The 15349-nt window shown below is 42.4% G+C and overlaps 1 protein-coding gene across 1 annotated transcript in view; it reads left to right on the top strand.

Annotated features, from left to right (window-relative positions):
• LOC116360518 (zinc finger protein with KRAB and SCAN domains 5-like) overlaps positions 1-7305 on the top strand; it is an 11333-nt gene extending 4028 nt beyond the window's left edge. The window contains exon 2 of the mRNA XM_031815224.1: positions 6440-7305. Within this exon, the coding sequence (XP_031671084.1) occupies positions 6440-7305 (866 nt within the window). The remainder of the gene's footprint in view (positions 1-6439) is intronic.
• Positions 7306-15349: the final 8044 nt, after the last annotated feature.

Here is a 15349-nt window from a genome sequence, read left to right as displayed (position 1 = left end):
TTTTGACCATTTCTGAAAGAACTACAATTGAAAATGGCGTGGACCTGTAAACGGATCGTTTGAATTCAATAGCCTAATGATTTGCGATTACTTTTCCCCGAACGTAAATTTCTGCACTGCCCGCGAATTCTGAAACATTATTTTTGAGTGGACAGACTAGACAATGTAAAACATATAGCCTATGCCTAGTTACAGTGGAAGGCCCCATAACCTACACACGTCAAAGTAAAATATAACTCTGTTCATCGGTTAAATTCTACCCCCCCTTGGATACAGGCTATTATTTCAAGTATTTTACTCTATTAGATACAATTTAAATGAGACGGGCGTGGTCATTCGCTGTAAACTAAAGCTTCTTCGGGAATATGAACGCATCATGGCCAGAAAAAGTGGCGTGGGATATATTCTGCAATGATTATGAAAATATATATTATGTTTATAAATTAATATTGTTTACTTGAGACAAAATAAAGACAAAATAAACGAAAATTGGAAAGATGACCCTTCTGTTTTTACCATTAATGCGCTTCAGATCACATAGAGCAAAATTCTTCAAATAGTTGATCTATTTACTACTGTAAAGTGGTTCCAATGAAATGAGGGATGGGACGTTTGTAGGGCTATAGGCTACTTCGCGAGTATGAAACCATCACAGTCCAAAAACGAAAGAAATGTATTCTGCAATGATCATGGAAATAAATGGTAAATAGATGCCTAATTTATTTCCAGGATGTATCACATCCGGTCGTAATTGGGAGACCCATAGGGCGGCGCATAATTGGCCCAGCTTCGTCCGGGTTTGGCCGGGTATAGGCCATCATTGTAAATAAGAATTTGTTCTTAACTGACTTGCCTAGTTAAATAAATAGAAAATACACTTTACAATGGAAAGATGAAGAAAAAATGGATCTCCACTAACAGAATCTTGTTATTATTTTGAATAAGAGTGCCATCATCAGGTAAGTTAACTGAAAACACAATTCTCATTTCCAGCAACAACCTGGGGAATAGTTACAGAGGAGATGAATGAGCCAATGGGAAGCTGTAGATGATTAGGTTGCCAGATTGGGCTTTTAGCCAAGAATTGACACCCATACTCTATGATAAGTGTCATGGGATCTCTAGTGACCAAAGAGTCAGGACACCTATTTAACATCCCAGCTGAAAGACTGAACCCAACACAGGACAATGTCCTTAATCACTGCTCTGGGATAAGTTTTTTTACCAGAGGAAACAGTGCCTCATACTGGTTCTCCAACACCAACACCACCACTAGGCTACTTTTACAACAATTGTAATGAAATACTTAAACCACTAGAAACACATGTTCTTAAATTTGTGGGAGGATAAGCACATTCTCATGTCAAGTTAAGTTTTTAGAAATGCCAACTTTTCTGTGAACTGGCACACACTTTTTGTGGCAGATTTTGTGCGTTGCCATGTTTTTAAATGAGGCCCCAGTGTCGTCACTAGTTGCCACAAAGTCATAAACCCTGCCCATTTCTAAAAATCCTATTTTAAACCTAACCTTAAATTAAGCAGATTTTTGTTTGCACGGGGGTGGCAGCATCATGGACTGGTGCACTTCACAAATAGATGGCATCATGAGGCAAGACAATTATGTGGATATATTGAAGCAACATCTCAAGACATCAGTCAGGAGGTTAAAGCTTGGTCGCAAATGGGTCTTCCAAATGGACAATGACCCCAAGCATACTTCCAAAGTCGTGGCAACATGACTTAAGGACAACAAAGTCAAGGTATTGGAGTGGCCACCACAAAGCCCTGACCTCAATCCCATAGAAAATTTGTGGGCAGAACTGAAAAAGCTTGTGTGAGCAAGGAGGCCTACAAACCTGACTCAGTTACACCAGCTCTGTCAGGAGGAATGGGCCAAAATTCACCCAATTTATTAAGGGAAGCTTGTGGAAGGCTACAAGAAAAGTTTGATCCAAGTTAAACAATTTAAAAGCAATGCTACAAAATACTAAATGAGTGTATTTAAACTTCTGACCCACTGGGAATGTGATGAAAGAATACAATCTGAAAGAAATAATTCTCTCTACTATATTCTGACATTTCCATTCGTAAAATAAAGTGTGATCCTAACTGACCTAAAACAGGGAATTTGTTTACTAGGATTAAATGCAGGAATTGTGAAAGATTAAATGTATTTGGCTAAAATGTATGTAAACTTCCGACTTCAACTGTATCCTGAACAAAATATAAATGCAACATGCAGCAATTTCTAAGATTTTACAGAGTTTCATTCATATAAGGAAATCAGTCAATTTAAATTCATTAGGCACTAATCTATGGATTTCATGACTGGGCAGCGGTGCAGCCATGGTGGGCCTGGGAGGGCTTAGGACACCCACTGGGCAGCCGTGGGTGGGCCTGGGAGGGCTTAGGACCACCCACTGGGCACGGTGGGGTGGGCTGCACCGCCAATCAATCAGAATTAGTTTCTCCCACAAAAGGGCTTTATTACAGACAGAAACACTCCTCAGTTTCATCAGAGATCTGGGTGGCTGGTCTCAGACAATTCCGCTGGTGAGGAAACCGGATGTGGAGGTCCTGGGCTGGCAGGGTTACATGTGGTCTGCGGTTTTAGTCTCGTTGGATGTAATGTCAAATTCTCTAAAACACCTTTGCAGGCAGTTTATGGTAGGGAATTGAATGTTAAATTATCTGGCAATAGCTCTGGTGGACAATCCTGCTGTCAGCATGTCAATTCAAATCAAATGTTATTTGACACATGCGCCAAATACAACAGGTGTAGTAGACCTTACAGTGAAATGCTGAATACAACAGGTGTAGACCTTACAGTGAAATGCGGAATACAACAGGTATAGACCTTACAGTGAAATGCTTACAAGCCTTTACCTAACAATTGCACGCTCACTCAAAACTTGTCATCTGTGGCTTTGTGTTGTGTGACAAAACTGCATATGTTTAGAGTGGCCTTTTATTGTACCCAGCACAAGGTGCACCTGTGTAATGGTGTTTTTGAATCAGCTTCTTGATATGCCACACCTGCCAGGTGGATGGATTCTTGGCAAAGGAGAAATAATCATCAATGGAGAGAGAAAATCTTTTTGTCCGTATGGAACATTTCTGGGATCTTTTATTTCAGCTCATGAAACATGGGACCAAGTACTTTACATGATGTTGGTGTTCAGTGTACATCGTTACAGTTGTTGGTCAGCTAGCTTGATAATTTTAGCCATATTATCCTTGACATTGCAATGCACCTCAAAACAAGACCTGGTATCAAGAACAAGATACAACTAGCTGAAACAATCCAACTGTGATTCCTCACATGGCAGCTTCTTGTAATTTTTTTGCTAGCTATCGGACTGTTCAGAATCTTGACAAAGCACGGCTTCCGGCCACATCGATGCACGCACATCTTTTCGTGACGTTGTCAGCCAACCCATCTATATATGAATGGACAAAACCATTGATCACGTGACGCCATTAATTCCTATGTGAAGACACAACAGTGCATAAGAAGCCAAATTAAGTAGTTTAAGATTTAGTCTCATGGAGACACCATGGGGCAGCAAGGTAGCCTAGTGGTTAGAGCATTGGACTAGTAACCAGAAGGTTGCAAGTTCAAACCCCCGAGCTGACAAGGTACAAATCTGTCGTTCTTCAGTTAACCCACTGTTCCTAGGCCGTCATTGAAAATAATAATTTGTTCTTAACTGACTTGCCTAGTTAAATAAAGGTTAAAAAATTAAAATGAGCAGTTTGAGCTACTCCAGGGAGTGATGTTGCAGGCTAGCTCAGTGCTGCCTCTCATTGAGTAAATAGGTACTGCAGGCTACTTAACTTATTTGTGTGCAATTTAAAAATAATGGGTTCAAGGACACACATCTGGTGTATTAAAATCAATTATTGGCACAATGATTGACTTAAATGTTTTTACAGAAAGATTGACCATGAAGATCGCCATTTTTCTATTCACTATAAAGGGGAATCCTGTTCTGATAACAATGCCTGCAGTACCGTGGTTGGCCTTGAACTTCCATGACTTCAATGTGCAGTTGTTCTCCCCTGGGGTGCGTTCAGTTCATTTGCTACGTTGCGGAACGGTTTTGTACTAAACGACAAGTTTTCCCAAAACGTTATTGTACGTTCTTGACAGACTTTTAGATACGTTTCTTCCGTTTGGTGGGTGTGCCACGGTGTATCTTGAAGCAATGAGTGATGTACTTATAGGGCAGCGGTACATTTTGCACCACAACCCAACCCATCGATAAGAAACATTACTGTGCAGCCGTATTCATTGATCTGGCCAAGGCTTTCGACTCTGTCAATCACCACATCCTCATCGGCAGACTCGACAGCCTTGGTTTCTCAAATGATTGCCTCGCCTGGTTCACCAACTACTTCTCTGATAGAGTTCAGTGTGTCAATCGGAGGGTCTGCTGTCCGGACCTCTGGCAGTCTCTATGGGGGTGCCACAGGGTTCAATTCTTGGACCGACTCTCTTCTCTGTATACATCAATGAGGTCGCTCTTGCTGCTGGTGAGTCTCTGATCACCTCTACGCAGACGACACCATTCTGTATACTTCCGGCCCTTCTTTGGACACTGTGTTAACAACCCTCCAGGCAAGCTTCAATGCCATACAACTCTCCTTCCGTGGCCTCCAATTGCTCTTAAATACAAGTAAAACTAAATGCATGCTCTTCAACCGATCGCTACCTGCACCTACCCGCCTGTCCAACATCACCTACTCTGGACGGCTCTGACTTAGAATACGTGGACAACTACAAATACTTAGGTGTCTGGTTAGACTGTAAACTCTCCTTCCAGACCCATATCAAACATCTCCAATCCAAAGTTAAATCTAGAATTGGCTTCCTATTTCGCAACAAAGCATCCTTCACTCATGCTGCCAAACATACCCTTGTAAAACTGACCATCCTACCAATCCTCGACTTTGGCGATGTCATTTACAAAATAGCCTCCAATACCCTACTCAACAAATTGGATGCAGTCTATCACAGTGCAATCCGTTTTATCACCAAAGCCCCATATACTACCCACCATCGCGACCTGTACGCTCTCGTTGGCTGGCCCTCGCTTCATACTCGTCGCCAAACCCACTGGCTCCATGTCATCTATAAGACCCTGCTAGGTAAAGTCCCCCCTTATCTCAGCTCGCTGGTCACCATAGCATCTCCCACCTGAAGCACACGCTCCAGCAGGTATATCTCTCTAGTCACCCCCAAAACCAATTCTTTCTTTGGCCGCCTCTCCTTCCAGTTCTCTGCTGCCAATGACTGGAACGAACTACAAAAATCTCTGAAACTGGAAACACTTATCTCCCTCACTAGCTTTAAGCACCAACTGTCAGAGCAGCTCACAGATTACTGCACCTGTACATAGCCCACCTATAATTTAGCCCAAACAACTACCTCTTTCCCAACTGTATTTTATTTATTTATTCAGCTCCTTTGCACCCCATTATTTTTATTTCTACTTTACACATTCTTCCATTGCAAACTACCATTCCAGTGTTTTACTTGCTATATTGTATTTACTTGCCACCATGGCCTTTTTTGCCTTTACCTCCCTTCTCACCTCATTTGCTCACATTGTATATAGACTTGTTTATACTGTATTGACTGTATGTTTGTTTTATTCCATGTGTAACTCTGTGTCGTTTTATCTGTCGAACTGCTTTGCTTTATCTTGGTCAGGTCGAAATTGTAAATGAGAACTTGTTCTCAACTTGCCTACCTGGTTAAATAAAGGTAAAATAAAAATAAATAAATACATTTTAACTGGTCGCTCAGTACAGCGACGTTTTTGTTCAATTGGACGGTCTATTACGTTCTTATGTACTGAATGTGGCCCTGGTTAGACCCAATGACGTGTGTCTGCACATGCGTTTAGCTAGCTAACGTCGCCATGACATCGCCTACATGCGTGATCGGGGATTTATTTTTAAGAAGCGGTTTCTACATCTCTTCATAACAAACCATCTTTGCTAATACCGTACATGGATACAAACATTGTCACGAAAACCAAGAAGTGATTTGAATTCGTAATTAAAAAAATTACAAACAACTTTTGAAATAAATAGCATATAATCAGTTTATTGAGAAGTAATTGATAGTAGATTCTAGTTGTTCAATTATTGAATTGTAATGTTTGTTTACTTCATGAATCTACTTAAAGCTAGAGTCCTTAATTGAAACAATAATGAAGCGGGGTTCCCTGCCTCTATTTTGGTAAAAAAGGTGATGATGAGCCTGGAGAAATGAAACCACTCTCAACAGACTGAGCTATGGCTGCAAGGTCTGAACCATCAAAACATTGTATGTATTAACTAAGGATTCTAGTTTAACTTCTAATTGACCCCCAACCCTGATGTCTAAAAGCTGTATAGATAACCTATGCTCCTCTCTCCTTTCCTCCAGATTCCCTGCAGCTCTCTGTCTCTGAAGAGGAGGTTCTCCCTGAGCAGCAGCACTGTGAGCAGGAGTGGAGCCCCAGTCTGGGGCAGGAGAACCCAGAACTTCCACAGATTAAAGAGGAACAGGTGGAACTCAGGACCAGTCAGGAGGAAGAGCAGCTTCAAGGGCTGGAGGCTGATATCATAGAGTTCAAATTCATTCCTTCCTGTGTGAAAAGTGAATGTGATCAGGAGGACCCACTTCAGTCCTTGACTCTTCCCCAAACCCAGAATGTGGAGAACAGAGAGCGTGACCCTAAACAAGTGGAACTCACACCTTTTGTTACTGTGACCCACCTTAAGGGCCTCTACATTCCCTGTGACCCTCAAGATAATCAAAACAATCTACCCAGCCAAAGCTCAACCTTAAGCAGCGACCCAACGGCACTTGACAGCAGCCCATCGTTGGATCCCAACCCACCATTGGATTCCAGTCCGTCATTGGATTCCAGTCCGTCATTGGATCCAAACCAGTCAATGGTGGAACACTGTTTCAAACCCAGCACCATGTCTAGAAAAACTCACCGCTGCCATGACTGTGGCGAAATGTTTGCAATGAAAGCTGACCTGCAGAGGCATGTGACTCTATTTAAGAAGAGGCCCAGTGAATGTCGCTTCTGCAAAAGAAACTACAACTCCACCTGTAAACTAAAGGCCCATATCCGACTCTGTCACAGTGGGAAACCCTACACCTGCCCTGTTTGTGGCAAAGACCTTCAAACTCAAAGGGAATCTGTCCAAGCACATGAGGATTCACACAGGAGTGGGAGAGAAACAATTTATCTGTGGAGACTGTGGGAAAAGCTTCTATCAGAAGGGGGACTTAAGTAGGCATATACGGACTCACACAGGAGAGAAATTATTTATCTGTGGTGATTGTGGGAAAAGCTTCAATTTGAAAGGGAACCTTAGGAAGCACAAACTGACTCACACAGGAGAGAAACCATTTCTCTGTGATGACTGTGGGAAAGGCTTCAGTCAGAAGGGGACCCTAAGGAAGCATAAACTGACTCACACAGGAGAGAAACCATTTAGCTGTGGAGACTGTGGGAAAAGCTTCAGTCAGAAGGGGACCCTAAGGAAGCATAAACTGACTCACACAGGAGAGAAACCATTTAGCTGTGATGACCGTGGGGGGGGGGGTGAATGAGCCAAGTGGAAGCTGGGGATGATTAGGTGGTGGAGATGGTATGAGGGCCAGATTGGGAATGTAGTCTCTCTTGCTTTCTGTGTGTGTAAAGCCAAACTGTTTTAAATGCATTGGTTTTTTCAGTCACATTTCATTAACGTTCTTTATAATTGCTGTTCATAACTGCCTTCTCTGGTTTAGTGCTTGCTGTCCCATCGGTTCCAAGCAGCTGCCATTAGTCACGTGTTACAATGTGTTGTCTTTTAATTCAGTTCATGCAAGGAATGATCATCCTAGATCAGCCTATTACTTAACACGTGGGAAAACAATTATATCATATTTTTACGTTATAATTTGTATGGAGCTTGTAGTATAACCCCACCCACATCGGGGCGCTTTGTTATGTTTATGGACTAGCCACCCGCTGATAAAAACGGAATAAGACAATACGGAAGAAACTGTGAGCGGATTGTTTTGTTTGTGCCCACCATTCTTTCCTCGTGGACGAAGACATACTAGCTGAATACCCAACTCTCCGTTGACAGAAACATGTCTAAACTTCAGTCGTTTCGTGTGTTTTTAAATGAGCTTTTAACAGCGGCAGCTGTGGAGATTTTCGAGGCACTTGAGCAAACAGTAGCGGAGTAACCACGAGGAAAATGTTCGACTACGGAGACTGCTGCGGATCACACCGGAAATACAACTACGTAGAATAGGTTCGTGTATAGATATACTGATAGCTACAGTTCTACTCAATAAATAAACCGTTTAGGCTTTCAGTGATCACAATTTTACCATGTTTTATGAACTATTACTAGTGATGGGGAGAACGAGGATTTATGAAGCCTTTGGGGCTTTTCACTAAATTGTGCCTAAAACAAGGCCACAGGTTCTGATCTGAAAGCCCAGTTTCAACTGTTCTGAGAGGACAGCTTCGGTATTACAGTTTAACTGAACACCGGCCAAGACAAATTCCATAGATAGAAACCGTGGTGTCATATATTTGTAGGCACTAACTCTGGCATAGTTAGTTGAAAAAAAGCAGGCGAGAAAATTGAATGGGGTTTTGGTCTGTGGTAAACACAGGCTTAGGAGATATTATACGTTTTGTTCTCTGAGAATCTTCATCAGCTAATGTCACTTTTTGTGAATTTTGAAGAAATTGTTGTGAAAAAAGTACAAAGCCATAACTGCAGGAGGTAGGGGTGCTGCATCACCCCCTGATTAATTAACAAAATATACTTATTTCAATGTAATTTATTTCCCACTTATTATATTACTCCCATGGGCTTTATTATTCCTGTGAGCAGACAGAAAATGACTCCTCAGCAGCACCCTTCCTTTGGCAGCGATTACAGCTGGATACATGTTTTGTAATATTCTTTGTTCTCTGTCTATTGGGTTGTTATTGTGGAGTAACGACAATATAGTTGATCCATCCTCAGTTATCTCCTCTCACAGCCATTAAACTCAACTGTCTAAAGTCCCCATGGGCCTCATGGTGTAGTCCCTGAGCGGTTTCCTTCCTCTCCGGCAAATTACTTTGAAAGGACGCCTGTATCTTTGTAGTGTCTAGGTGTATTGATGCCCCATCCAAAGTAATTCATATCTTCACCATGCTTAAAGGGATATTCAATGTCTGTTTTTATTTTACCCATCTACCAATAGGTGCCTTTCTTTGCGAGGCATTGGAAAACCTCCCTGGTCTTTGTGGTTGAATCTGTGTTTTAAATGTACTGGCCGACTGATGGACCTTACAGATCATTGTATGTGTGGGGTACAGAGATGACGTAGTCATAAAATATATTGAACACACAGTGAGTCCATGCAACTTATTATGTGACTTGTTAAGCAAATGTTTACTCCTGAACTGATTTAGGGCTTGCCATAACAAAGGAGCTGAATACTTATTGACTCAAGACATTAGTATTTAATTTGTAAAAATGTCTAAACGTAATTCCACTTATTTTAAATGGCGAAAGTGCGTAAAGATGAAAGAATTCAGAAATTAAATCTTTAGTTTGAGCTCTATCCAGACTTTTTAAACAATGGCGCGCGACATGGTTCAGAACAAACTACTTTTTCTTTGTTTTGAAATGAACCGCCATGGAGCTAGATTTGTGACCATGTTTACTGTGCAAATGCCACTACAAAATAAGAGTAAAGGAGGACACTGTACAAAACAGCAAACATAGCACATCAGGTGTTTGTGGTAAGCACGGTCACCGTCACCATTTTAGTATAACACAACAACATGTGGAAAAAGTCTTAGGGTATAATTTCTGAAGACACTGTGTATTTTTGGTCTTCATTTAAGGTTAGCGCTATGCAAAAGGTTAACAGTGTGGTTGAGGTTAGGTTTAAAATCAGTTTTTGAAGGGCAACCGAACGCACCGATTCCGCATGTTTTTCTGTTGCTCATTAAGAAGGAGATATGGCGCAGCATCGCAGTGCTAGAGGCGTTACTACAGACCCGGGTTCATTCCCGGGCTGTGCCACAACCGGCCGTGGCTGGGAGTCCCATAGGACGCCGCACAATTAGCCCAGCGTCGTCCGGGTTAGGGGAAGGATTGGCCGGGGAGGCTTTTCTTGGCTCATCACGCCCTAGCGACTCCTTTAGGCAGGCTGGGTACCTTCAGGCTGACCCCAGTCGCCAGTTGAACCGTGTTTCCTCCAACACATTGGTGCGGCTGGCTTCCTGGTTAAGCTGGCGGGTGTTAAGGAGCGCGGTTGGGCAGGTCTTGTTTTGGAGGACTTGTGACTCCACCTTCACCTCTCCCGAGCCCATTGGGGAGTTGCAGCGATGAGACACGATCAAAATGGGGGGGGGGGGGGGGGTTGATGTGGCAGTTACTAATGTTTGTCCCCATGAGACACCATAGGAACAAAGCCAGTATCACTTCCTCTAATATAATTTAACTCAAATGTTTTGATATTTTAGTTGCACAAATCAAATGTTGTCACATGCGCTGAATACAACAAGGTGGTGAAATGCTTACTCACAATCCCTTTACCAACAATGTAGTTCAAGAAATAGTTAAGAAAATATTTACTAAATAAAGTTACAAATAAATAAAAAGTTACACAATAAAATAACAATAACCAGGCTGAATAGAGGGGGACCAGTACTGAGTCAGTGTGCGGGGGTACAGGTTAGTCAAGGTCATTTGTACATGTAGGTAGGGGTGAAGTGACTATGCATAGATAATAAACAGCGGGTAGCAGCAGTGTAAAAACAAATGGGGGGGTCAATGTAAATAGTCTGGTGGCCATTTGATTAATTGTTCAGCAGTCGTATAGCTTTGGGGGTAGAAGCTGTTAAGGAGCCTTTTGGACCTAGACTTGACGCTCCGGTACCGCTTGCCATGCGGTAGCAGAGAGATCAGTCTATGACTTGAGTCTTTTACAATTCTTTGGGTCTTCCTCTTCCTCCGTCATTGTAAATAAGAATTTGTTCCCAACTGACTTTCCCAGTTAAATAAAGGTAAAAAACAAGAAAACAAGCTTGGCCCCAGTAATGTGCCGTAACGTACTACTCTCTGTAGCGCCTTACCGTCGGATGCCGAGCAGTTGCCATACCAGGCAGTGATGCAACCGTTCAGGATGCTCTTGATGGTGCAGCTGTAGAATCTTTTGAGGATCTGGGGACCCATTGGGCGGGAGGTAGCCTAGTGGTTAGTGTTGGGCCAGTAACCGAAAGGCTGCTAGATCAAATCCCCGAGCTGACAAGGTACAAATCTGTCGTTCTGAACAAGGCACTTAACCCACTGTCATTGTAAATAAGAATTTGTTCTTAACTGACTTGCGTAGTTCAATTTAAAAAATAAATGCCAAATCTTTTCAGTCTCCTGAGGGGGAAAATGTGTTGTCGTGACCTCTTCATGACTGTCTTGGTGTGTTTGGACCATGATAGTTTGTTGGTGATGTGGACACCAAGGAACTTGAAACTCTCAACCCACTCCACTGCACCCCCGTCGTTGTTAATGGGGACTGTTGTGTTGTCTGCAAACGTATTGATGGTGTTGCAGTCGTGCTTGGCCACGAAGTCATGGGTGAACAGGGAGTACAGGAGAGGACTAAGCACGCACCCCTGAGGGACCCCAGTGTTGAGGATCAGCGTGGCAGATGTTGTCTACCCTTACGGGTAGCATAGGATCCAGTATAGGATCCAGTTGCAGAGGGAGATGTTTAGTCCCAGGGTCCTTAGCTTAGTGTTGAGCTTTGTGGGCACTATGGTGTTGAATGCTGAGCTGTAGTGAATGAACAACATTCTCACATAGGTGTTCCCTTTGTCCAGGTGGGAAAGGGCAGTGTGGAGTGCAATAGAGATTGCGTCATCTGTGGATCTGTATGCAAATTGGAGGGGTTCTAGGGTTTCCGGGATAATGGTGTTAATGTGAGCCATGACCAGCCTTTAAAAGAACTTCATGGGTACTGATGTGAGTACTACGAGGCGGTAGTCATTTAGGTAGGTTACCTTTGCTTTCTTGGGCACAGGGACTATGGTGCTCTGCTTGAAACATGTACACTACTGGTCAAATGTTTTAGAACAACTACTCATTCAAGGGTTTTCCTTCATTTTTACAATTTTCTACATTGTAGAATAATAGTGAAGACATCAAAACTATGAAAGAACACATATGGAATCATGTAGTAACCAAAAAAGTGTTAATAAACAAATCAAAATATATTTTAAATTTGAGCCACCCTTTGCCTTGATGACAGCTTTGCACACTCTTGGCATTCTCTCGAACAGCTTCCTGAGGTAGTCACCTGAAATGCATTTAAATTTACAGGTGTGCCTTGTTATAAGTTCATTTGTGGAATTTCTATCCTTCTTAATGCGTTTGAGCCAATCAGTTGTGTTGTGACAAGGTAGGGGTGGTATACAGAAGATAGCCCTATTTGGTGAAATACCATATAATGGCAAGAACAGCTCAAATAAGAAAAGAGAAATGACAGTCCATCATTACTTTAAGACATGAAGGTCAGTCCATCATTACTTTAAGACATGAAGGTCAGTCCATCATTACTTTAAGACATGAAGGTCAGTCCATCATTACTTTAAGACATGAAGGTCAGTCCATCATTACTTTAAGACATGAAGGTCAGTCCATCATTACTTTAAGACATGAAGGTCAGTCCATCATTACTTTAAGACATGAAGGTCAGTCCATCATTACTTTAAGACATGAAGGTCAGTCCATCATTACTTTAAGACATGAAGGTCAGTCCATCATTACTTTAAGACATGAAGGTCAGTCCATCATTACTTTAAGACATGAAGGTCAGTCCATCATTACTTTAAGACATGAAGGTCAGTCCATCATTACTTTAAGACATGAAGGTCAGTCCATCATTACTTTAAGACATGAAGGTCAGTCCATCATTACTTTAAGACATGAAGGTCAGTCCATCATTACTTTAAGACATGAAGGTCAGTCCATCATTACTTTAAGACATGAAGGTCAGTCCATCATTACTTTAAGACATGAAGGTCAGTCCATCATTACTTTAAGACATGAAGGTCAGTCCATCTGGAACATGTTAAGAAAACTGTGAAAGTTTCTTCAAGTGCCGTCTCAAAAACCATCAAGCACTATGATGAAACTGGCTCTTATGAGGACCGCCACAGGAATGGTAGACCCTGAGTTACCTCTCCTGCAGAGGATACGTTCATTAGAATTACCAGCCTCAAATATTGCAGCTCAAATAAATGCTTCACAGAGTTCAAGTAACAGACACATCAACTGTTCAGAGGAGACTGTGTGAATCAGTCCTTCATGGTCAAATTGCTGCAAAGAAACCTGTACTAGAGGACAGCAATAAGAAGAAGAGACTTGCTTGGGCCAAGAAACACGAGCAATGGACATTAGACCGGTGGAAATTTGGACTTTGGAGTCCAAATTGTAGATTTTTGGTTCCAACTGCCGTGTCTTTGTGAGACGATGTGTGGGTGAACGGATGATCTCTGCATGTGTATTTCCCACCGTAAAGCATGGATGAGGAGGTGTTACAGTGTGGGGGTGCTTTTCTGGTGACAGTGTTTGTGATTTATTTAGAATTCAAGGTACACTTAACCCGCATGGCTACCACAGCATTCTGCAGTGATACGCCATCCTATCTGGTTTGCGCTTAGTGGGTTATCATTTGTTTGTCAACTGGACAATGACCCATCACACCTCCAGGCTGTGTAAGGGCTATTTTTTCAAGAGGGAGAGTGATGGAGTGTTGCATCCGATGACCTGACCTCCACAATCCCCCGACCTCAACCAAATTGAGATGGTTTGGAATGAGTCGGACTGCATAGTGAAGGAAAAGCAGCCAACAAGTGCTCAGCATATGTAGGAACTCCTTCAAGACTGTTGGAAAAACATTCCAGGTGAAGCTGGTTGAGAGAATGCCAAGAGTGTGCAAAGCTGTCATCAAGGCAAAGGGTGGCTATTTGAAGTATCTCAAATATAAAATATATTTTGATTTGTTTAACACTTTTTTGGTTACTACATGATTCCATATGTGTTATTTCATAGTTTTGATGTCTTCACTATTATTCCACAATGTAGAAAATAGTAGAAATAAAGAAAAACCCTTGAATGAGTAGGTGTTCTAAAACTTTTGACTGGTAGTGTAGGTATTACAGACTCGGTCAGGGAGAGGTTGAAAATGTCAGTGAAGACACTTGCCAGTTGGTCTGCTCATGCTCTGAGTGCACATTCTGGAAATCCGTCTGGCCCCATGGATGTTAACCTGTTTAAAGGTCTTGCTCACACCGTCTAGAACAGCTGGTGCTCTCATGCATGCTTCAGTGTTGCTTGCCTCGAAGCAAGCACAAAAGGCATTTAGCTCGTCTGGTAGGCTCTTGTCACTGGGCAGCTCGCGGTTGGGTTTTTCTTTGTAGTTCGTAATAGTTTGCAAGCCCTGCCACATCCGACGAGCATCGGAGCCATTGTAGTAGGATAAAATCTTAGTCCTGTATTGATGCTTTGCCTGTTTGATGGTTCGTCTGAGGGCATAGCAGGATTTCTTATAAGCATCCAGATTAGTATCCTGCTCCTTGAAAGTAGCAGCTCTAGCCTTTAGCTCAGTGCCGATGTTTCCTGTAATCCATGGCTTCTTGTTGGGATATGTACGGTCATCCGCGTCATCTCTCCACTTCCATATTGAGTGAGTTTCTGGTACTTCCTGCTTCAGTTTTTGCTTGTAAGCAGGAATCGGGAAGATACAATTATGATCAGATTTGCCAAATGAAGGGCGAGGGAGAGCTTTGTATGCGTCTCTTTGTGCGGAGTAAAGGTGGTCTAGAGTTTTTTTCCCTCTGGTTACACGTGACATGCTGGTAGAAATGAGGTAAAACGGATTTACATTTGCCTGCATTAAGGTCCCCAGCCACTAGGAGCGCCGCTTCTAGATGAGAATTTTCTTATTTGCTTATGGCGGTATACAGCTCATTGAGTGCAGTCTTAGTGCCAGCATCAGTTTGTGGTAGTAAATAGATGGCTACAAATAGAGGTGAAAACTCTTGGTGGTCTACAGCTTATCATGAGATACTCTCCCTCAGGCGAGCAATACCTCCAGACTTCTTTAATATTAGACATCGCACACCAGCTGTTATTGACAAATGGACACACATTCCCCGCTCCTCGTCTTACCAGACATAGCTGCTCTGTCCTGCCAATGCACGGAAAACCCAGCCAGCTCTATATTATCTGTGTCATCGTTCAGCCACGACTCGGTGAAACATAAGAT

This window comes from Oncorhynchus kisutch, unplaced genomic scaffold (genome assembly GCF_002021735.2).
Source record: "Oncorhynchus kisutch isolate 150728-3 unplaced genomic scaffold, Okis_V2 Okis09a-Okis19a_hom, whole genome shotgun sequence".
Classification (NCBI taxonomy): Eukaryota; Metazoa; Chordata; class Actinopteri; order Salmoniformes; family Salmonidae; genus Oncorhynchus; species Oncorhynchus kisutch.
This window is presented reverse-complemented; position numbering and strand designations above follow the sequence as displayed.